Source organism: Notothenia rossii, assembly GCF_949606895.1.
Source record: "Notothenia rossii genome assembly, chromosome: 3".
NCBI lineage: Eukaryota > Metazoa > Chordata > Actinopteri > Perciformes > Nototheniidae > Notothenia > Notothenia rossii.
In genome coordinates, this window is record NC_136901.1 from 60,659,850 (window position 1) to 60,684,215 (window position 24,366).

At 42.0% G+C, this 24,366-nt stretch overlaps 1 protein-coding gene across 4 annotated transcripts in view; it reads left to right on the top strand.

Moving 5' to 3' along the window:
- LOC307032391 (uncharacterized protein) overlaps positions 1-24,366 on the top strand; it is a 257,009-nt gene that overhangs the window by 230,293 nt on the left and 2,350 nt on the right. The window contains exons 5-18 of one of the 4 annotated variants that reach the window (XM_079670321.1): positions 16,450-16,918; positions 17,136-17,216; positions 17,436-17,825; positions 18,225-18,296; positions 18,430-18,662; positions 18,778-18,957; positions 19,068-19,174; positions 19,295-19,635; positions 19,711-19,828; positions 19,912-20,003; positions 20,111-20,225; positions 21,739-22,017; positions 22,145-22,266; positions 22,363-23,361. In XM_079670321.1, the coding sequence (XP_079526447.1) occupies positions 18,899-18,957; positions 19,068-19,174; positions 19,295-19,635; positions 19,711-19,828; positions 19,912-20,003; positions 20,111-20,225; positions 21,739-22,017; positions 22,145-22,227 (1,194 nt within the window). In that variant the 5' untranslated portion in view covers positions 16,450-16,918; positions 17,136-17,216; positions 17,436-17,825; ... (1 more) ...; positions 18,430-18,662; positions 18,778-18,898 and the 3' untranslated portion in view covers positions 22,228-22,266; positions 22,363-23,361. Of the gene's footprint in view, positions 1-16,449; positions 16,919-17,135; positions 17,217-17,435; positions 17,826-18,224; positions 18,297-18,429; positions 18,663-18,777; positions 18,958-19,067; positions 19,175-19,294; positions 19,636-19,710; positions 19,829-19,911; positions 20,004-20,110; positions 20,226-20,345; positions 20,629-21,738; positions 22,018-22,144; positions 22,267-22,362; positions 23,362-24,366 lie in introns of those variants that run through there. The other 3 variants (XM_079670324.1, XM_079670323.1, XM_079670322.1) reach the window with 3 other exon arrangements.

Sequence of the window (24,366 nt, forward strand, 5' to 3'; positions counted from 1 at the left end):
ATCAACAACTGACTGCCAATCAAATGAAGAAAGTACAATTCAAAAACAACAATATGTATTGTCTATTAACATTGAACTATACAGTAAATACTGTGGAAATGTGTAATATTCCTCTCGGGCTGCATTTAAAAATAAAATAGAGAAAATAAATCAAATAGCTTTTGAAAATGTGTGCATCTTAAAAGTGCTTGATTTTAGATGAATAAAATAAAGTGTAGCAGCAGCTTGAGTTTCCCTTTTTCTTTGTTAACCGTTTCACAGCATGACTTAACAGTTTCAGACGATTATAGAACAATATCAGTATTTACACATCATAACAATTGAACAGTTTTAAAGTTTCTCTTTCTTTCCCTCTTATATTGCAGTCCCTCTCTCACTTTGTTTTAATTCAGTGCGAGAATTGAGCTTGAGCTTGTCCTGCCAGGAGTTTAAATCTGGGCTGAAATGGTGTCAGGGCCATTCTCATACACATGCAGACTCATTGGTTAGCCTCGGTTAGCCTGCCCTGGAACGATATTTAGTTTTTGTGACCTCAGTTCTGACTTGAGAGGGAATGTTTGGTCAAACACTTTGTGTTTTGTCTCATAGTGGCGTTTTGGCACTTTTAATGAGCGCCACGGTCTCTGAACAAATGAGACACACTGGTTCTGTGCTCCCAGTGGGCAGGATGAACATGAATGAGTCCGTCCACTCAGGGTTAAAAGCTCTGTTCTCACTGTCCACTTGCCTCTTCTTGGAGAGCGCCATGTGTAATTATTTGTCTCTCCCTGTGTACCGCTAACACGCCTGTTCACTCTCCTCTCCGCTTCTCTCCCTGTATCGCTAATTATTCTCTTCACTTACTTTCCTATCCGCTTCTCTCTGCTGCGCTCTCGTCTCTTCTTCTGTGTTTCTCTCCCTGTATCGCTCACTCATCTCTTTCGCCCCCTGTCGGCAGCGGTAAAATAGAATCGCCCCGTCAAAATTGAAATCCCCTATTAATGTATTGATTATACGTCCGGGTCCGTATAGGTCAGCGTCTGGGTCCGGATCCGGACCGCCTGTTGCCGACCCCTGGTCTACTTGCTCTTCACGTAGCTCTGCATGTCGTCGTTTAGTGCTTTTTTTTTTTGGAGATAGGCACTCGTCAATCCACTCCTCCATAGTAAAACCCCCCCGGAGGTCGAAGTTAATCTTTAATGTTTCCATCTTATGCTTTGTACGTTTGTTTCGTAACGGAAGAAATGTATATTTATAAAACAGACAAGTCAAATCAAGCAATATGATTGGTTGATAGCGTTTTTACTGACCTTTTTCATTACAGATTTGAAAACATCGTTGCTTGCTTTAAAAGTAGCACAATTCATTATGTCAAAACTTGGAAAGTATCTATGTATCCCTGCCCTAATGCCAAAGGAACTGCACACTGAATATTTTTTTGCCGTTTGATGTCCATGTCTGGACCGCTGCGTAAAAAGGAGGGTTTCTGCCCGGTTACAGTTTGCTTTTCAGCCCAACTGTAAAAAGCATTTCTCAGACGCGGAGGGATACTGACTTGTTGTGAAAAGTACAAACTACAATTTTACCCATGGTATATGCTCTGTAAACCACGGCTAAGAACCAATCAGATTGCTTGATTTGACTTGTCCGTTTTATAATAATATAATAATTGTAATAATGGTGCTTTCACACCGGACGCGATGCGAATAATCGCTCGAGTTTCACCGCGGCTGTCAGCTGTGTTTACTCGCCTCATTCATCCGTGTCAGATTCTCGAGCCGTATCTGGCCGTGCAACACTTCCATTGTCACATACTGTATGCCAAAGTATTATTTTAAGCAACACATTAAGTCGACGAAACACTCGAGTCAAATGTAATTAAAGTCAGATCCACCCGTGTCTTAACCTGTACGCATTCAAACACTCCGTCGATTTAATTTTTTTTACCAGCTGTTCTGTATTCACCTTGCAGGTGCAAGCAACTATGTTGCTTTTATCCTGGATTAAGAGTTTAAGTCATGGATGTTTAAAGTTGAACTTCTTCGTATTTGTCTAACATGATAGTTTACTTTTCATTAATGAAGTATGACGCTGCGCTGTCAGTACGCTTGTCCCTGTTTGTGATTGTCAAATGTTGCTAACCCCGCCCCTTTCACGTGAACGTGCTCAAAGCCGGACAGAGAAAACCTGGTTGAGTTAACCAGCGTCGTAGGACCGCTTAGCGAGATCTCGTTTGTTAGGGTTAGTTCAGCCAGATAACTCAAAGATATCCAGGGTCTGTTGAATTGGCTTTGTCGTACAGGCCACTGATCGATCAGGCTAACCTGTATGCTCTCTGTATAACAACTTCATACAGACATAAATAAAGCAGCTGTATTCGCCATACAGGAAACACACATTTAAAACGGTTTTGCCTGCCGTCTTGTGTACACCATCCATCGGGTCGGGTCGCGGAGGTAGCAGTTCCAGCAGAGAGCCCCATACTTTCTTTTCCCTGGCCACATCAACCAGCTCTGACTGGGGGATCCCAAGGCGCTCCCAGGCCAGCGAAGAGATATAATCCCTCCACCTGGTCCTAGGTCTACCCCTTGGTCTCTTCCCAGCTGGATGTGCCTGGAACACCTCCCTAGGGAGGCGCCCAGGTGGCATCCTAACTAGCTGCCCGAACCACCTCAACTGGCTCCTTTCGACGCGAAGGAGGAGCGGTTCAACTCCGGGTCCCTCCCGGATGACCGAACTTCTCACCTTATCCCTAAGGGAGACACCAGCCACCCTGCGGAGAAAACCCATCTCGGAGATATTTGAACTCCTTCACTTGGGGTAAGGACTCATTCCCTACTTGGAGTGGACAGTCCATCGGTTTCCTGCTGAGAACCATGGCCTCAGATTTGGTGGTGCTGATCCTCATCCCAGCCGCTTCACACTCGGTTGCGAACCGATCCAGTGAGTGCTGAAGGTCGCAGACCGATGAAGCCATCAGAACCACATCATCTGCAAAAAGCAGTGGTGCAATCCTTAGTCCACCGAACTGCAGACCCCCTCCCCCACGACTACGCCTCGAAATCCGATCCATGTATATTACAAACAGGATTGGTGACAAAGCGCAGCCCTGGCGGAGGCCAACCCTCACCTGAAATGGATCCGACTTACTGCCGAGGACCCGGACACAGCTCTCGCTTTGGGAGTACAGAGATTGGATGGCCCTGAGTAGAGACCCCCTCACCCCATACTCCCGCAGCACCTCCCACAGTGACTCCCTGGGAACCCGGTCATACGCCTTCTCCAAGTCTACAAAACACATGTAGACTGGATAAGCGTACTCCCAGGCCCCCTCCAGGATCCTTGCGAGAGTAAAAAGCTGATCCGTCGTTCCACGACCAGGACGGAATCCGCATTGTTCCTCCTCAATCTGAGGTTCGACAATCGGCCTGACCCTCCTTTCGAGTACCTTAGAGTTAACTTTCCCGGGGAGGCTGAGTAGTGTGATGACTCTGTAATTGGCACACATCCTCTGATCCGCCTTTTTAAAAAGGGGAACCACCACCCCGGTCTGCCACTCCTTCGGTACTGTTTCCGACTTCCACGCAACGTTGATGAGACGTGTCAACCATGACAGTCCCTCAACACCCAGAGCCTTCAGCATTTCTGGGCGGATCTCATCCACCCCCGGGGCTTTGCCACTGTGAAGTTGTTTGACGACCTCAGTGACCTCCCCCCGGGAGATTGGCGTCGATCCCCCGTCATACTCCAGCTCTGCCTCTAACATAGAGGGCGGAGTTGTCGGGTTCAGGAGTTCCTCAAAGTGCTCCTTCCAACCCCCTAACACTCCATCAGTTGAGGTCAACAACGTCCCATCCTTACTGTACACAGCTTGGATGGTTCCCTGCTTCCCCCTCCTGAGGTGTCAGACAGTTTTCCAGAAAAACTTTGGTGCCGCCCGAAAGTCTTTTTCCATGTCTTCTCCGAACTTCTCCCACACCCGCTGCTTTGCCTCGGCCACGGCTGAGGCTGCTGCCCTTTGGGCCTGTCGGTACCTTGCAACTGCCTCGGGAGTCCCCCGGGATAACAAATCCCTGAAGGCCTCCTTCTTCAGTCGGACGGCTTCCCTGACCACCGGTGTCCACCAGGAGGTTCGAGGGTTACCGCCCCTTGAGGCACCTAGGACCTTGAGACCACAGCTCCCCGCCGCGGCTTCGGCAATAGAGGCTTTGAACACCGACCACTCTGGTTCAATGTCCCCAACCTCCACAGGAATGCCCGAAAAGCTCCGCCGGAGGTGTGAGTTGAAGGCCTCCTGAACTTGGGCCTCCTCCAGACGTTTCCAGTTCACCCGAACTACACGTTTGGGCTTACCAGGTCTATCCAGAGGCTTCCCCCGCCACTCGACCCAACTCACCACCAGATGGTGATCAGTTGACAACTCCGCCCCTCTCTTTACCCGAGTGTCCAAAACATACGGCCTCAGGTCCGATGATACGATAACAAAATCGATCATGGACCTTCTGCCTAGGGTGCTCTGGTACCACATACACTTATGAGCATCCTTATGTTCGAACATGGTGTTTGTTATGGCCAATCCATGACTAGCACAGAAGTCCAGTAACAAACCACCACTCCGGTTCAGATCAGGGGGGCCGTTCCTCCCAATCACTCCCCTCCAAGTGTCTCCATCATTGCCCACATGTGCGTTGAAGTCTCCCAGCAAGATTAAAGAGTCCCCTTCAGGAGCCCCATACAGGACTCTTTCCAGGGTCTCCAAGAAGGCCGTATACTCTGAACTGCTGTTGGGTGCATAAGCACACACAACAGTCAGAGTTTCCCCCCCCATAACCCGCAGGCGTAGGGAGGCAACCCTCTCGTCCACTGGGGTAGACTCCAACAACGAAGCACCCAACCGGGGACTTGTGAGTATCCCCACACCCGTCCGGCGCCTCACACCTTGAGCAACTCCGGAGAAGAATAGAGTCCAACCCCTATCCAGAAGTAAGGTTCCAGAGCCGACGCTGTGCGTAGAGGTGAGCCCAACCAGATCCAACTGGTAACGCTCCACCTCCCGCACAAGCTCCGACTCCTTCCCCCCAGAGAGGTGACGTTCCACGTCCCCAAAGCCAGCTTCTGTCGCCCGGGTCTGGTCCGTCGAGACCCTCTGCCTTCACTGCCACCCTTCTGGCAGCGCACCCGACCCCATCGCTGTTTCCCGTAGGTGGTGGGCCCGCGGGACGGAAAAGCGGAGGTGTTGCCCAAGTCGCCTTTTTGGGCTGTGCCCGGCCGGGCTCCGTGGCTCTTGTGTACACAAGCATTAATAAATGGTTTGGAAAGTGGCGCTGTACCTTAATAATATAAAATATTGTATTTGCGTGCATTTCCTGTTCGGAAAGTGGCGCTGTACTGAGAGTGGCGGTTTTATTTTGTAATTCTTAGCGTGCACTTCCTGTCCTGAGAGTGGCGGTGTCCCCAGAGTGGAGGCGTCCTGAGATGTGGTCAAGCCCCTGAGGATTGTGGGAAATAGGAGGTTAAGAAGGGGACTGATAGCGATGCTGCCCTGTTGGGGACAGCTAGCAGACATTTGGAGACCCTTTTGCCCCTATTGAGTGTGTAGATGTGCAGACTGTTGTTCTGTGGCTTATGAAATAATATTTATGTCTTCATTGCAATAAACTACCAATGTTGATGATTACCCATGTGAATTTCTATTTCTACAGAAGAACATGAAATGAAATCCTTAATTAAAGGTAGGGTAGGTAAGTTTGAGAAACTGGCTCGAGATACACTTTTTGTTATATTCCATGGAATTCTCTTAACATCCCGATAGCAATGAATATCTTAAGTGCTTTGACAAAATATCCATTAAAACATTTTATCTGTGGAAGCCGTATTACTGTAAAAAGCACGACCAATCATTTTAGCCGGCCCGGCTAAAATAACTGGATGGCCTACCTGCCTGTTAGCCTTCCATCTGTGCACAAACTTATCTCGTGCCCTCATTGGTCATGTGCGCGTTCGTGTGTGTTGGAGGAGGGGCTCTTTAAGGAAGTGGCAGATTCTTTCCGGTTGTGTATTTTCAAATTCTAGCGCACTCGAGCTGGTTTCTCCAAAATGACCTACCCCACCTTTAAGTCTGTGTTATTAATATTATTTTAGTATTGTTTTATTATAAAGGGAATAATAATGTATATATTAAAGCAGGGGTGCCCAACCTTTTTTGAACCGAGAGCTACTTTTAACGTTGCCAGTCTGCCGAGATCTACCAGTCCTAATAGAGAGGCGTAGCCATTAATGACAGCCTACTACCAGGTAAATACACACTTCTACTTGTATAAAACTGACCTTTGTACGATGAATACTTCATAAAATACTGCAGATCCTTTATCTTACCTCTTTCTAATCTACACACAATACAAGTTTTCAACTGAAGTTACACAACAGTGTTGTTGATGCAGAGTTGGAGTTTATTCACACGTTACATACTACAGTGGGTAATGTTTTCAAGAAACATTGAACAGTGCTGCCACATAGACAATGTATAAAAATAAATGCCTTTAAAATAGGATGCAAGCAACACTAGTTTCTTAACCTGAATGACAATAGACTATAATCAATTTAAACAGAACAGATCTTAATGTTTGCATTCTTATAGCATTTTATACAATAATTATAATGAATAAGTTCAAACAAACTAAGACTTACAGCTGATTAATAACGGTATCTAACTTGAGTTTTTATTATATCAAAAACCTGTTGAAATGCTACTGTTATTTTTACTGTCCCCCAAAAGCGCCTCGGCAGCCTCCAGGAATGCTTCTTTCACAACTTCGCCGTCTTTGAAAGACTTCATGTGTTTCGCAAGAACGTGACTGTCACGATAAGATGCTATGGTAGCAGCCTTGTTCTTGTTGTTGGGCCTGTGCATTTAGCTGTTCTTTCAGGTCCCTCCCCTTTTGGGAGCGTAGGGCAGAATTAGGAGGGAATTCCGTCTCGTAGTGTTTGTGCACTGTTTTGAAATGCCGCTCCTAAATTACCCTTCTTCGATAAAGCCACGCTCGCATTGCAGATTAGACAGATGGACTTGAATTGGAATAGATACAAAAATAATCATCCTCCCACTCGGAGTGAAAATTATATATTTTGGGCTTTTTTGCTTCTGCCATAATTGCGTTCTTGTGTGTGTGGGGACTGTCACTCCTGTTGACACGAGCCGAGTTCACACCGCAGTACTTTTCCCACTTTAGTTCCGATATAGTTCCGAAATGTCGCGTTCACACCAAAAAGAGCCGGAACTAAAATTAGTTCATGGGAACCTTTTTACTCCCTTTTCCGTCCCTGCTAGAGAGCAGGGACTCTCATGCGGCTCTCTTGTGAGAAAAGAGCTATATTTCTGATTGGCTGGGCAGATTGCAAACCAAGCCCCGTAAAACTCAAAAAAAGTGTTTTGAAGCCACCATTTTATTATACTCGCATTAGCATTAGCCCAGCGCAGAAACGCTGAGAGACTAACTTATGGCAACACAAAATAAAACATGGGAGCGGTGGAGATGAGGAGGTGTCGGCGTTCTGGCCGTTTATTTGGAAGGCCTCAGTAGAAGCTGCTGGGAGTCCCAGCAGCTTCTACTGAAGCCAGTCCCCAACTCCGGGGACTTCCGGCTGGAGATTTTGGGCGGCAGTATACGCCGTGAAGTTGTTTGCGGCCTGCCAGTAAACCCAAAGCAGAAGAAGAAGTGACGTCAGCGGCTTCATTTGCCTAATCCACCCCCAGGGACTTATTCCGGTTTGAACGCGATCTGTACTTAGTTCATCAGAACTAAAGAGTTCTGATGAACTAAGTTCTCATGAACCTTTGTGGGAAAAGTACTGCGGTGTGAAAGCGCCTACGGACAACGTCAGCTAACTAGTGCCCACTGCCCACCAGCCACGCCCCGATACATGGGGTCACTCCGGCCAATCACAAAGCTTTGATGCGTTCAAGTGCATTGTTCTGGCACAGGAAGATTATGTTATCGGACATTAAAGGAGAGGTGTCATGGCCATTTCCACTGATCATAATTCCATTGTTGAGGTATACTAAAATAGAAAAATACTGTGCAATTTTCCAAACTCACATTGGCTTCGCATACAGCATCTCTGTAAAGTATGTGTATTCAGCAGTATTCACTTTATCCACTAAACGGCTCGCTGCAGCTCCCCCCCTCCGTGATTTCTTTGTTTAGCATACACAGCCAAACACAGCCAAACTCAACCTGAACACACACAAAGTCACAGCCGAAATAAAAACAATAAGTGTGGCTTGATATTGAGTAATAAAAAGGTTTTTGGTTGATAAACACTGTGAGAATGGGTCTGCAGAGAGAATTTCGCCGCGATCCCAACTGTCTGTTATCAGCCTGCAGCACGAGCAGAAATCAGCAGGGCTGCCTGCACTGAGTGTGTGTGTGTGGATTGGTCAATTTGGACCAATCAGCGGGGGCTTAACGTAACGGCTCCGCGGACGTAACCTAACGGCTGCACGGATTGGCCCATTTAGTTCCGACTACGTGCTTACGAAAGCACGTACCCGGAACTAAATGGAATCATACCCGGAAGAATCAAATTACGATGACGTCATGATGACGTTTCACCAACAAGGCGTTTTGGGGAGGTATTTTCTGTTTTAGAGTTGTACTCGCTACAGGGTGTACTTTGAGGGTTTTGACTCTGCACACCGTTTACATGCAGAAAAACCTTCATAACACGGGACGGGTAATAACCGGAAAAGCATGACATGTGGCCTTTAACGATAAACAGAATATTGTTGTTCTATTTTTAGACACATCTCGCGATCGACTGGGAATCCCCTGGATTAAAGGAATCAGTTTAAAATATGGGCTTTAAAAAGGATCTTAAAAAGGGGGTTATCACACAAACACTTTTTTATATTTTTCAGGCAATCTGCATACCTTGAAAAGTATCAGAAAACTTAGAATTTAGTTTATTTTAAACACAAAGGTATGTGGTGTTAAGCTTGGTAAAGGTGTCTCGATGGTGAATAAAACGTTCCTAAAATCCACCTGATACATGAGTCGAGTTTCAGTGGTCTGGACACGTGAGCCACACAAGGTGCACGTGTTTGTTTTTCTGCGAGCGTGTGTGACTGTGAGCAGGAACAAAGTCAATGTAAATAAGCGCGATGGCAATGATAAATTCTTGTCATAATCTGAATTTACCTCGGGGTCGTCTTTCTTCCTCCCCCAGATAGGGAGCTCTGTGGAGTTCCTTATCACACAGCCATAGATAACAGGATCCAGTACAAAGCCAGGATCCGTGTGTTTGCTGACAGTGAAGCAGTTCTGGTCCCCGTGGAGGAATCCCACCTTGTTCTGGGACAGAGAGCACAGCAGAGACAACACAGAGAGGATAGAGAGCTCATTTACATCAAGAGTTGGCAGAGAGAAGCTGAGAAGAGAAGGGAAAATGAAGCGAGTTTGAGTGAGAAAGCAGACGCTCTGCATCCCTGCGCTCCCCCAGCCCCCCCGCACTAACATAGTTCACAGGTATCTCTGCTGTCTAATAATGAAGCGTGGAGTTTGCAGGAAACAGCAGAGAGCAGGAAGCTGTCACATTAACCTTTTCCCACATCCATGTTTGCTTTGTTTCTTCTTCCTCAGCAGCTTCAAATAACTTCACACTTCATCATCACGCAATTAAAAGGTCACCCTATGCAGAAATAAATGAACAAAATAAATATATTCACTGTCGTGGAAAGTAACAGAGTACATTTAATCAAGGACTGAAGTACAGATTTTAAGTACTTTACCAAGTACTGTATGTTTGTTGTATACTACTTTGTACTTCTATTCTACTACATTTTAGAAGCACATTTTGTACTCTTTACTTCTTATTTAAAAAATGTATTTACTAGTTACTCTATAAATTCAGATTTCAATGCATAATACTTAGGAAAAGCTTTTGAAATATGATTAATTGGTATAAACCAGGGGCAACGTGAGTCGTCCACGGGGCATGTTCTAAAGATAGCTCGCCAAGCTAATCCAAAATGTAAAAAATACACTAAACAAAAAAGGAAATGTAATTAAAAGAATCTACCCTATGCATAAATGAAACCTCAATCATAGCGAACTCTGATTTGCGGAACTAGCGTTGCAGTCGGGAAGAAAAGCAATGTGGAGCAGCAGCTCACCGCTTCATAAGGAGGTTGACCTTTCCTTCTGGCAGAATCTACACAACACATCAGCCCCATTGAACACAGCCTAGTCGTGCCAGCCTATACAACACATGAGGGGCAGAGTTTTACTGTGTGTGTTGCAACTTGCATATATATTTATTGCCCTTGACGCACAGACACGCATGGCGTAATTTCCACTGGGGACAGGGGGGACATTTTTCCCCCACTTTTCGAAATCCCGTTTGTGTCCCCCCACTTTATAAATATGTTTATTTATTTTTTTAATGCAAGCCGTCATCGCCACGGAGGAGCACAAAGCCTCTGAGCGAGCGAGACAGACAGAGCACACCTTTATCTATTTAATATAGAGAAATCATTCCAATGTGTACTATAGGACAGTACAAAAAACAAAAAAACAGTTTAAGAGGGGAATGATTAGTAAAATATGCATAAATAGAGAGAACATAAGATAAGAATAAACAAGTTTAAATGATTTGTTATTGGTTGTGATCATATTCTAAAGATTTTTGTTTAGTTTGGATTATTGAAAAGTATACAGCTCCCTTTCATATGAGTGTTGAGAGCTGTATCCATAAATTCATTTTGTGCTCAAAGTGCACCAGATTGATGCATTTAACTTCAAAATTTAAAAACAAATCTTCCCGGGGGTGCATGTCCCCGGACCCCCTAGAGGAGGTGAGGTCCACCCCCAAATAAAGCAGGTTAAAATAATTAAATTGCATACATTTTCTTTGAGTAAACACTGAAAACGGGTCCCACAGACCCAAACAGCACACAAAGGTTAAAGGTAAGCATATAATAATGTTGAAATGTGCTAAATATATACACTGCAAAAAACAAAAAAAAGAGGAGTAAAAGTAGCTCACGACTTGTTTTATTTTTTTAAAGTAGCTCATCCTAAAAAAGGTTGGAGACCCCTGGTATAAACCATCCAACATTCAATTTAAGTAACTGAAACCGTGAGTGGGTTAACAGAACATTCATTAGCAGCAATTTTTGCTTTTTTGTTCAAAATATTTCACAGTTCCAGCTTAAAAAAAAAGCTTTTCAAAAAAGACTTGCCACTTTTGCTTTAAAGTATTTTAATATTGCTTTTTTACATTCCCCTTAACATATTTAAATACTTTTAGTTCAGTATCATTCTTGATGCAGTACTTGAAATGTAGTATGTTGACAGTGTGGTATTAGTACTTGTACTCAAGTAAACAATCTGAATACTTTTTACACCACTGCTTTAATGCAGGTCTGACATTTTCAGACCCGAATCCTGTCATAAGGCCCAAGAAAATCTAAATGTCTTTGTGAAAGATTTTTTTCATTTACAATATGCTGTGATAAATTCTGCTTAAAGGGGACCTATCATGCAAAATGCACCTTTGTACGTCTTTTATACATGAATATGTGTCCCCGGTGTTCCAGGGAACTCACCAAGTGTCAGAAAACACAACCCTCTCTATTTTCCTCCTTAGCCAAATCTCTAAAAAAGGGGCTGCAACAGATCTGAAAAAAACAGATCCAGATTTCAACACTTTTCTACGTCACAAAGAGGTGCTCCGCTTATTGGTCAACTCTCCACCTATCAGGGGAATGAGCCACGGCCACGTGCATTGCCAAACCTCTCATTCGCATATACTGTAGGACGGATTTCCGTCCATTTGGCTATTCAAATGTTAACGAAACGGACAGACTTCCATGCAGGGGCGCCGTAAGGGGGTGAAAGGTTAGGACGATTCTAAGGGCCCGTGACTGACAGGGGCCCCAACATTTTTTAGAACATTAAGAAAAAATGTTTAAGTAACCTTTCATCAATCATCAACAATTAACATTAAGATAACGTTAAATTCATAATGTACTCACTACACTTACGATTCATTTCTTTTTTTTTCTGCCAAAAGTTAATAATTCAAAGCCTCTGTACACCCCTCTCTATTTACATGTAATGTGTTGGTCCTGCCTCCAAATGCTGTGTGGCACCGCACTTTCTGGCAGAGAGTGGGAACATGTGAGGAATGATGCTAGTACTTACGTCTGTGCCATCTCTCAACCACTCACAAAGTCAAGCTTTCAAGAAAGAAAAGACAGGAGAGAGGGATTAAAGGGCGACAGTATGTCACCCAGTTTTTCAAAAGAAAAGGTGGGTGGTCCATGGTGGAAATTAGTCTGTTAGCTAAGCTTAGTCCATTGTAAATAATAATTGTAATGTTTTGCTGACATTAAGTACTGTCAATATCTTCACAGAAAATTCTGAGGTTTTTCATTTCATTCCTCTTTTAGCTCACATTTAATAAATGCAGGTACATTTTTAGCAGCTATTCATACTAAATCAGTTGTCCCTCCCCCTGGTGCCAGGACCAACAGATCCATCTCTAGTCTCAGCAGCCCTGTCCCCCCATAAGGCTTTGCAGTCTTGCCATGCTGTCCATTGAAAGCCAGTTGGCTAGAAAGCTGGACTTCAAGGACTTTATCAGTGACTTTGCCTGTAAGAAGGCTAGGCGCTGGGCTCTTGGTGAAGGCTGAACAAGGGCTCGTAATAACTGTTGAAGGGCAAGGCTATGGTAACGATATTGGATCACACAGTAGACACATGATGAGAAAAAGACTGAGAACAGGTAATAGGCTCTAATTTAGCACCACCATCAGGCCTTACCATTTCCATTTCCGTTTTGTTGTCCATTTACACTTTAATACCCGCTTATTTTGTAGTTGGTATGTATATTTTAATTGAAAAGATCTGCTGCTCATGTTATTTCTTTTGTTATAGCATTTTATAAATGATAATATTGGTGTTAATTTTCACTTTATTTTAATTTAAGAGGTCATGTATATTTAAGTTATATTTATTTATATTTATGAATGTTCCATTGAAAAATGTTATTAAAAAGGCATGTACACCATAAAAGATGACTATTGAGATCTATTGTCAGGAATGTTAGTCTTATATCAAATAGTAAATTCTACTGCAGCAGAATGTTGCAATAGAATTTGCAATCTGCACAGTGTTATATGTTCACAGCTCAGTGTCAGTAAATATTGTGCAGTTAGTATTGGACTACAAGATAGAGGCAAGCCTGTACAGGTAGAGTTATTTAAAGCATAAATGAGTGGGTTGGGTTCCGTAGGTGTGGTTACAGCAATTGTGCTTGGTTGGCGTGGCCTGGGCCTGGTGGTGGGGCCCAATGTGATATATTTTCATGGGGCCCAAAATCCCTGGCGGCGCCCCTGCTTCCGTGCACATCAGTGGCTGTCGGATTAAAACAGTTTAATGCACTTTTAACACTCACGTACCCAGGATTCCTGCTCCTTTCCCGGGTTACAAAGTGAGGTGACGCAGCCTGTCCTCTGGGTGCGCTCTGTGTGGGGTGGGGGGGTATCGCAGCCTGCTCCTCTCTGGCTGGCTGCCGCTGCGCTCTAGCTCTATCCACACAACTTTTCCCCGCCTTTCAGAGACTTATTGCTGGGTCAAACTCTAAGTTACAAACTGTGCACATTGCATTCTTGCTAATTAGCCAAAATATGAACGGAATAAGTAGCAAGCATCGTAGTAAACAGAGTAAAATAAATAGGGACAACAGCTTACTTGTCAACCCTCCGGGAGAGGGCAATGAAATCGGGAGTCTCCCGCGAAAATCGGGAGGGAGAAACTCCCGATTTCATTGCCCTCTCCCGGAAGGTTGACAAGTAAGCTGCTCATTCGCATATAGGCCTACTGTAGGACGGATTTCCGTCCATTTGGCTATTCAAATGTTAACGAAACGGGGTCATATTTCTCCCGCATTTCTCCCGATTTCTGACAAAATAAGATTTACACACGACTGTTTCCACTCGGACTTTAATACAGCTACACCATTGTTTGGTTTCCATGGTAACACGTCTCTTTAGGAGCGCACGCAACTCAAAGTCTGAGAGGGTGAGGCAGATATTCACAGAAAACAGAACAAGAATCGACAACTACTCTACTCTCTGCTCACTCCTTTCCAGCCCACACATATGCTCCATCAAGGACGGTGCTTCAGGCCGCAAGGCAGTGCACTTACAACTACAATAAGCATGTTAATGTTAATCTAACAGCTCCGGCGATCCCCCCCAATTTTGCATTTTGAAATGCTCCCGATTTCTGGATCAAATTGATAATATGCTTGAACACATGCATTGCTCTGAGATTACATGTTTATTCCACACTCGTAATCACAGCAAACATGGTAACGTGACTCTCGCCGGTTCATGCCCCCCTCTTCTGCAGGGGGGCGTGGTCAGCTGCTGCTCAGAATTTTCAAAGACAGGCTTGGAATAGAGCGAAAATGAGCGAAACGAGGCATGGCTAAAAAATGATCTGTTTGGTATTTTGAAAAATAAAATGTATAAATATACCTTATATAGGTATGTTCATACACTATATCATTTAAATATAGCATGATAGGTCTCCTTTAACTAAATCAAGTTGGGCTGTAAGAATATATGCAGTCCAGCATATATGCAAGACGTTTTCTATTCAGTTAAGACAACATCTTAAGTTTTCAATATATGCCTTAAGCAGAATTTACTGCTTTATATATATATATATATATATATGTTCTCTGTAGAGTTTTGGGTTCTTGTATTTTTACTAGGGCTGTCAAGTTAACGCAAACAATAATTAATGGCACTAATTATTTTAACACGATTAACGCATGTGTATTTTTTGTCTCTCTGGAGGAGCTATAACCGAGGATACACTGATGGGTCCTCCACGGTCCTCCACGGCTCCTTCGTGGATGCATTTCCGGTAACAGAGATGTTTCAAAGAGTCGTGACGCACGGCCGGACTTATCTCAGCCAATGTCAGCTCTGCATGCATCCCCTGGATATTATTTTATTAACCGCTTGAATAGCGACGCGAGGTTTACAGTGAGAACAGCTGTGAGGTCCGTGCAGAAAGCAGAGCAGTGTGTATAATATATATCACTCAGTATAACAGGCCTACTCTCTTTATTTGCTGTAGTTTCGTACATATCTACAAACAAAGAGTCAATATTTTTCTAAGACCATTTAGTGCTTCACACAAAATACACAACGGCTGTAGCCTGATTATGCTTTAGGAGCTGTAGGTGTGTGTGGTACAGTGTGTAGGTGTGTATGTGTTGTACAATGCGTAGATGCGGCGGACAGACAGGTCTCAGTTGGTTTGGTGTCCTATGCTTACTTTTAATAGGCTACTTGTAAATACAACTTTTGGCCCGTCATTTCAATTCCCCATTTCAGCGACCAGAGAGAGAGGGGGGGGGGGGGGGGGGGGGATATATCCAGTCTCTGATTATGTTACGTTATTATGAGAGTGCTCTCATACTTGTTTGATTCTGTAATTGTATATATTTGTATACATATATGTGTGTGTGTGTATATGTCCGCATCTGTAGCCTGTTATTGTCTCATTATACCGCACTGTTAATGAATTAAAGTAAATATATAAGTGGTCATCAACACATCTGTCCAACAGACAGAGGGCTGCTGTGCCTCCTGTCATCATTGATGGACGTCTCTTTAAAATGACCGCTCAGAGGAGAGGAGTTCTCATTTCTCTAACCGCCTGCTGCTTCCCCTCCTCTCTCCTCGGTTCCCCTCCTCAGTCCTCCGCTCGCATCTCCTGTGGGCGGGACTAAGTATCGAGGATAGGAGTCGAGGAAAGGAGTCGAGGAGGGGAAATTAGAGTATTGAGAAACCTCTATTGTTGGAACATTTACAAGTGCAGGGTAGTCGTTTTTTTGCCTGTAAATCATTTTAAGACATTCAACATAGTATAACTTGCTGCATCAAACGTGCAGAATGCTAGCTAGCTGCTACTAGCTGTTACACCTCTCAAAGCCACAGCCACTCTAAGTTTAACTTTATTTAAGAGGTGGCAAACGACTGACACCTGTTATTGCATGAAATAATATTTGTGATTGTTTAGGAATGTAGTTATTATGTGTCAGTTATGTGTTTTCAATGGGGTTAGAGTTGATTAAATGAATGACACAACAATAAAAACAATTAAATAATCATAAAAGTTCAGAAATATTCCTTCATGTTTATGACACTAATGCCAAGCCCCTTACATATTAGGTGACCTTTATTTGTCAGATATGATCTTACAGGTTACAGTCATAGAGAATTGTATGGTTTCCATTAATAATGTACTTCCAGTAACCTATGTTACCATAGCTCCAAACTGTCTTTTTGTAATCATGCTATGTTGATGTTGTTAATTATTTGGTAAGATAACGCCACTGTAAAATGTAAGGTGTTCAATTCCTAATTGTTGTTTCTTCTCTCAACAGATTCTTCTGAGTTCTAAGTGAAAGCCAAACACCGTTATGAGCTATATCATCAATATGCATACATGCATCAATCCAAAGGCACTTTTAAGAGCCACGTCCCCGTTGTTTCCCTGTCCTTGCTGTTGTGAAATTGTCCTATCTCTGTTGCTGTCTGTGTATCTCTGTCTGTGTACCTGTGTATCTGTCTTATCTGTCATCTTTCTGTTGTTAGTCCATTTCTGTGTTTTAGTTTTTCTAACCTTGAGTGATTCAGAGCATCAATCATTTACGGATCTTGATGATTTGATTGATGAGGAAGAATTCAAAGATGAGATGGAAAGTCTTGATGAGTTGATTTTTGAGCTTCAGGAAGAGGAAGTAGCAGCACCAGTCCAGACACCTGAACTAACCATAAGGTGGACAAAGAGAGACATCGATGGAAACATAATATATTCCAGGCCAAGATCAAGCAGGAACCAGTCAAATCAGAGTCAGTATTGTTTATTATTGAAGATATTTAGGAAATCTAGATTATTTAGTCACCGGTGAGTTTATCAGATAAAGGAATACATGTATACCTTGATGTTTAGGGGATACAGTATCAAACTAAAACCAACGATAACAAAGATATGACTGCTTGTGCATTGTGCAGTTATGAGTAACAGATACAATTTAATTTTAATCTTCTTGATTTGTTTTTGGTACAGCTGGTCCTTGTCGGATAAATGATCCTCCCTTGGATGCGCCTGACACTAGCCATGAGTTGGCCTTTGCTCCAGAGACTGTTGGTATGTATTTTGTGTCTACGTAAGCCCTAAACAGAATATTTATATATTTGTATCTGATACTCAATTGGAAATGTAAATGTAATGTTTGTAATCATAATATATTCATTTTGTAATAATAATAATGAGCAAAGCTGTTACACCTCTCAAAGCCACAGCCACTCAGTACACTTTGATATTTTATAAAATAAAATCGATTTATTATTATATATTTTTTAACAGAGTGTTTTCTACGAGATCTCCAGCACTCATTGAGTGATACCTCAGAGGATGACCAGGACGCATCAGCCCGAACTGCTCCTCTCAAGGCTTCCTTGGATTGGGCAACTAGAAAAAGTCTCTTTTCAGAAAGGTGGAAGACAGAGAGGCCCTGTCTGGTGAACAACACAGTGGAACAAGAAGATGTGGCAAACCGCATCTGCCAACAGCGTGGGAGCAACCTAGCTGCTGTTCGGTGCCGTGACTGTCGACCAAGCCCCTTCTTCTGCGCTGAATGTGATGTAGGCATGCACACCAGACATGTCCTACACAACAGAGATGCCATAATAGCGGGATTCTTCCAGCCACTGCCTCCAGCAACTGTTGTTGTGGATAAAGCCCTTTCCCGTTGTGGTAAGTCCTAGTTAGTGAATGTACAATATATATCATATTTTTAGACTCAGCTCTTTCATTTGACAATTTATTCAATGCATTTTTGTTTCTTATTTCTTTATTATGCATTTATCTAGTACATTGAGCTCAATGTCAGTAAGCTTCCTGAGCATCTCTTCAGTACTTAAAGCGTCTTTGAGTAAAAAAGCACTATAAAAATACAATTTATTATTATTAGTACTTTTGCAGCAATGTACTTCATGGCTATTGAGCCTTTATTGAATTTACTCACATTTAGGCTCATGCTCTTTAAGTGGTTTGATACATCTGTGTCACATTTTCTAAGTCGATACAAATGATCTCATTTCACTTGAACAATCTTTTTTATTTCGACTTGTGCCTGTGGAAATATGCCTGCAGAAATCTGTAGTTGTTCGCCAGTTTCATTGAGGGTCAACCCAGGAAAGACTGTTGCTGTGGTGACAATTAATGGTAAGAATGCAAAGAATTTAACTTTTTTTTAAACGATGTCTCATTTCAATAGATGTCTATGTGACATATTTACATTTACATATGACTTTTGTCTACATTTTAAATTAGAGGGGATGTGTTTTGTTTTTTCTAGGAAGACATGATCTTAGCATGCCTGAGTTAAGTTGTGACGCATGTCATGCCACTTGGGCTGCTGGAGTGGACAATCTCATCCGGAGTGGATACTGGCCTGCTACACCGCAATTTGCCACAATGTATGACACGGATGTTTTTCATTCATTCGAAGAAATGAAGATGGCGGCGCCAGGACTGTCCTGCCAAGCATTTTTAAGAATGCTTGATCAGAGAACTTTGTGCTTTGGACGTGTGAGTATTCAAATGATTTCTCCCACAGTATTGTTCATCCGTTTGTTTTGTGGATTTAAAAGCTGTGTGTTACTGGTAATGATTACTCGCTGCTGACTTATTTGTTTTGAAATAGGCTGGAAAGATCTCAGCAGACAGTTTTCATAAAAGTTTTTTTGGAGTGGGAAGCTGTGCGGTTTGAGGTGGACAACATCGTTAAGGAGGAGCGCTTCATCTGTCCTGCCTGCAGCCCGGATATGCTTGCAGTTTCAGTGGATGGAAACCGCAAGCATTACCGGTTCAAGAATTCAGCTAGGTACAAAACATTTGTATATTTGTATTGTTTTTATTAACAAGTACACGTCACTCTTTAAGTGCCCCAATTCATCTTACACTCTAAGATACTCTTAACCTTTTTGTATTTAGATCTGAGGAACAGGCCATATTTGAAGGGGTCTTCATATCCAAGGATGAAGATGTAGCAAGATTTGTGGACTACATTCACAGCACGACCAAACATATAAAATTAAAGAGTACAATTATTATATTAACAAAAATATGAATAACTAACTATATACACTATAAACCTCTACTGAAGAGTTGGTTTAGGTTAGTCTTTCGATCAATTTCATCAACCATTATCCATATGTTAGGTTCCTGGAAGAGGCGTTTGTGGAGGGGAGTGGTCAGCAGCCAGAGAGACCTCCAAAAGATCCACCAGCAAGTTAGACGAGGAGGGCCTGGAGCTTGCGGTGTGTCGCCATTGAGTGCTGCTCTGTGCACTGAATATGTACAGGGGAGAAATCTTGGCCTATCCCTTGTACTTGCAAGAAAAGCTGGCCAGCAGGAATATAACTTTTTTTTGTATGGATGTCACATACTTTGGCCCTACCTTGAACAAGTTACAAAGAGCTGCCCAGAGCTCCAGCACCTTCTCCAGATGAGGCCCTTCCTCTCGGTATTTCATGCCAAGGCCCATGATTTCAAATGCGAGGTGAGGAAGCATCACGTGAAAGAATCTCTTTTTTTCAGCTTTTTTTGTTTATGTTTTACTTTATTTATTTACCAGGTGAAATGGAGTGGGGCGTATCAGGATGGGGCTGGCTTAACAATTGGGGAGGAAGTTGAACAGTGCAATGCCTTCCTCTCAAGGATTGCAGTAACAACAAAACACATGTCCAAAGCAGGTGAGATGACCAAATACTCAACTAGTTTGATCATAGGTAAATGAGTTAGGGGTGTAGTAACATCATATTTTCTGTCTTTTCAGGACGCACAGACATGCTGACTCTACTGGCCATGCGCTGGAACCAGCAGAAAATCAACAATTTGGACACCTCACTGTCCCATCGATATCAGAAGGTGATGACATAAAAAATATCTTTTAAGATACTTTTCTGTGTTAGCATTACTCAAAGCTGTGGCCTGAACCTTTGTTTCTTGTTATCTGTGGTTGTTTGACATTGTAGGCCACCAAAGCTCTGCAAAGCCAGATGCAGGCTCTGGAGACCATGAAAGCCCAATTGGCAGTGACTGAGAGCCAACTGGAAGACTGGGTTAATGATGTAAAGGAGTGGGCAGAAGGTGAGGAAATGATTACTGGTTCAGCGGAAATGTCTTAAAGTGAGCAAGTCTTTCCAGCTCAAAATGATCAATAAAAGTGGATGATTATTATAACTGTTTTTTCTATTTATCTTAATGCAGATTACCATCAAACTGATATTTATAAAGAAATCAAACGTACAGCTTCGCTATTCACATAATTTAATTTATTGTTTGAAATGCTGTTCAAATGTAACTACAAATTAAATAAGAATAGTACAATATTACTTTATCCCAATTAGGCTATATCTTACTGTAGTTCAAATTGTAATAAAGCTATGTGCCTAGACTGGTTATGTTGAAGCTATTTAATAAGTGTTTTAATTAGGGCCGGGACTTTAACGCGTTAATTAAGATTAATTAATTACACAAAAATTAACGCATTTTAATCGCACTTATTTTTGTACCTCGGAACGTTTCTCACTGGATGAGTTTCAGGGGTACCTATTATACTGGAGCACCAACTAACGTTCATGACTTCAGACAACAACAAACCACAGTGAACAATAGTCAAACATGAACGAAGAAGCTAATGAGACCGCTTTGGTTGGCCCCGTGGATGGGACATTTTGTTTTAAAAAACGGACGGATGGAAGCGTCGATAAGAGCACGGTTGTTTGCAAATTATGCAAAAAAGGAATTTGCATATCACCGCAGCACATCAAGCCTCAAGTATCACCTCAATGCAAAACCTATAGCAGCTAGCGTGGAAGCTAGCGTGGACGTTAGCCCGACTCGGAGTACAAGGACCCACACCCAATTCGCGTTGATCAAACAGTGGCCTATGCAACAGAGAGATTTTATTTTTCATCAGGATATTGGAAGAATAGGAGGGATTGAGGTCAATCACTGGCACTTTTTATTTTTATTTTAAATGGTACACTTTATGTTGAACTATTTATTATGTTGTTGGTGCAACTGGCGCTTTATGTTGAACTGTTTATTGTTTTGGCCAAGGTTATTGAGAGAGTTGGACTGAAATGTATTAGATTTTTTAAATCAACAAAGTCTGTTATGGCCTCTGAAGCAACAGAGAGATGTTTTCTAATAGTCAGGGTTTCCAATGTTCTGAATGTACTTGAAAGTATTGTGTTATACTTAAAAAACAAAGTGTTATAGTTTACAGAAGGTCTACCTACCTATAGGCTACCTGAATCTCTGAAATGTACTATATTCCTAAATATGCTATTGCTACACTTTATGGCAAAAATTGCACTTTTCTGTTGGTCTTGGTTAAGTACCAACTTGAAAAAAATAAACAATGTTTTGTTGCTTAAGCTTATGTATTCAGTCATTATTCAATGGTATAATAAAATCCATGTGAAAAAAATTGCTTCTCAATGTTCTCAGGTCAAATATTTATATGTGATTAAAAATGCGATTAATTGCGATTAATTAATTACAAAGCCTGTAATTAATTAGATTAATTTTTTTTATCGAGTCCCGGCCCTAGTTTTAATATGATGTATTAAACCACATACTTCTTTCTAAGCAGCAACAACAACAAAAACCACTACCAATGATGCTGATGACCTGGCTAGCAGAATTGAGATCCTGGTTGCAAGTATAAAGAGACGCTCTCAGCGTCTTTATAAAGATACAGACGGCAACAAAACTCGTGCCAGGATCCGGTGCAAGGTCAGGAAGGAGAAGGAGATCCTAACCTCGGTTGTAGAGAGTTACAACAGAATGGCTCCAAGTACAGAAAATCTTTGCTTGGAGAACATTCTGTCGGAGGAGGAGAACGCTTGGCCATGGCAGCTACCACACAGTGGTATGTACACAAGTCTGTATAAGTCTGACATAGTTTTTACATAATTGTGTCTGTTCCATAAATGCAATCCAGACTCTGTCGATCTAAAGACCAAGAGAAGGGCATTTGACATTGTCAATGCAATAAGGAGGCTTCAAGAGGAGAAGAAGATTGTTCTCATTGAGATGGACCACCATTGGAGAGCTCCTCAAACCCGCTGTGATGGCCTGAAAGAGCTGTCCTGCCTGCTTTCCAGTGAGACAATGCAAAGTATGTATTTAAATAATAAATGTCATAAACAGAAAAACATTATTACAATTATGTTATTCCAACACTGGCTTTATCTTATTGTGTTTTACTTTGAAGACTTGCCTTGGGTCCTAAGTGAAGAGGGGTTGAGAGGTCTGCAGAGCACCATCCTCAGAAAGCGGCAGAACATCACAGAGAGGAAGTTGCAAGCGAGAGCCTGTTACCTTCAAGTTTTGTCTGGAGCAGAAAACATGAATTTCTTGCACAGGGCTTCAGCTGATGACTATGACAGTGACTCTGATTCTGACATGGATTAGAAATTGACCCCTTCATATGGACGATTATGAATATGCTTCTTCAACCCTCCCGGCCCTATCCCTGTGGGGCCCCCTTCCTGCAATCGGGATCTAAACAGCAAAATTACTGCTATGGAACCAAACAGCTTTCTGAGATCAACTATTTCCCAGCATCCAAAATGTTCATCCAACCGTAACCATCATAATCAGTCATCATAAAGGCTCAGAAGAACACTCCTGACACATCTTCAAACATTGTGAATAGCCTCTTAAAACACCACTTCATTTGATTATAGATTACATTTTTAAGGTTAAATGCACATCTTTGTTTTTTAAATACACAAATCATAATGCCTCTCAATATAAATCCTGCATACTGTATAATGTATATAGACATTTATTTGCTTCATACATAACTGTACATAATCATGTACATCCATTCAATCTGTAAATCCTTGTTACAAGTTGTTATGTTAAGAATTAATGTAAACACTCAAACTTGTATTGTGTTTGTAACATTTAGAATGTGTAGATATAATTAGGATTTATTCAGTTATATAAATACAACAAATTATATAGGCTATAGGCCTAAGTTATATCTATTTCTGTATATTATACTGAGAGCAATGAAAAAGCAATATTTCTATCTGTACACATACTTTGTAAATAAAGTTGATTGTTGCAACCGAGTCTCGCATCACATGTTTAATAGGTTTGTCGGGCTTTAGTACAAAAACAAATAAGTTATTTATTGTTTGATTTCGCTAGTTTTGGATGGCAGAAAGTCATTCAATCATGATAGTCAACCACCTGCTATAAAATATAGAATCTTGGTAACACTTTATATTAAGGTACACAAATTAACCATCAACTAGTTGTTAACTAACATGCATATTAGCAGTAGCCTATATTGGCTCCTTATTAGTCATTATAAAAACGTATTAATGCCTTATTCTACATGACAGTATTCTACAAGTAATGTTAACTGTGTTCGTTATTCTCCCGTCCAGGAGAGAAGCTTTAAAAGGAGACTAAATGGAGTCTCTGTGAAAGTTCAATTGGGTACTTTAATTAAAAAAGGCGCGGGTTGGTCCCAAGCATGATATTGTTCAGTCAGACAAACAGCTGTGATCCGCTCCTCGGTAGGGAAGAGAAGAGACTGGATCTCTCCTCCGGTGCTGTTATATATCCTCTGCTGGCTCCTCCCCGCCAGCCGGCTCACCTCGTCTCCAATGTCCGTTATTGCATTTAAACAGAGGATAGGTTCTTTTCACATTCAATATATGCTTAACACGCCGTTTCTCCTCATATTCTCTTTCATCACTTTTCATTTAACACATTCTAAACGCTGTAATCAATACTCTAAACAATACTTCTCGGCTCGTTTGGTTTCCGGTCATTCCGGATGTTGTCACATGCTACTCTCGTCTGTAAACAATAATGTATTAAAATAAACTGTACCTTCATTTAATATTCAGCATGGTAGTATCTCGACATCTATAGTTGTAGTGTTAAGTCAGTAGGCTTCGGTTTGCACCACTCTATATCATTTCGCTACTAAATTCACCTCTTCAGGAAATCGTATATTAGCCACATGCTAAATGCTAACCGTAGATGAAGGATTTTCAGAATAAAAGCTTAACTGCTTGTGCACAAGAATTTCTGGTTTTTCAGTATAAAAGAGCATTAAAACTGACGGCATGTTTAAACTACATTTCCCCATTAAAACATTGATTTTAATTTCTAACAGTAATAAGCCATTAGTTGAGAGTTTTTCCACAATAACCCTCTAATTAGTGCTGATTTATTGCAAGAAAGGAAGTTG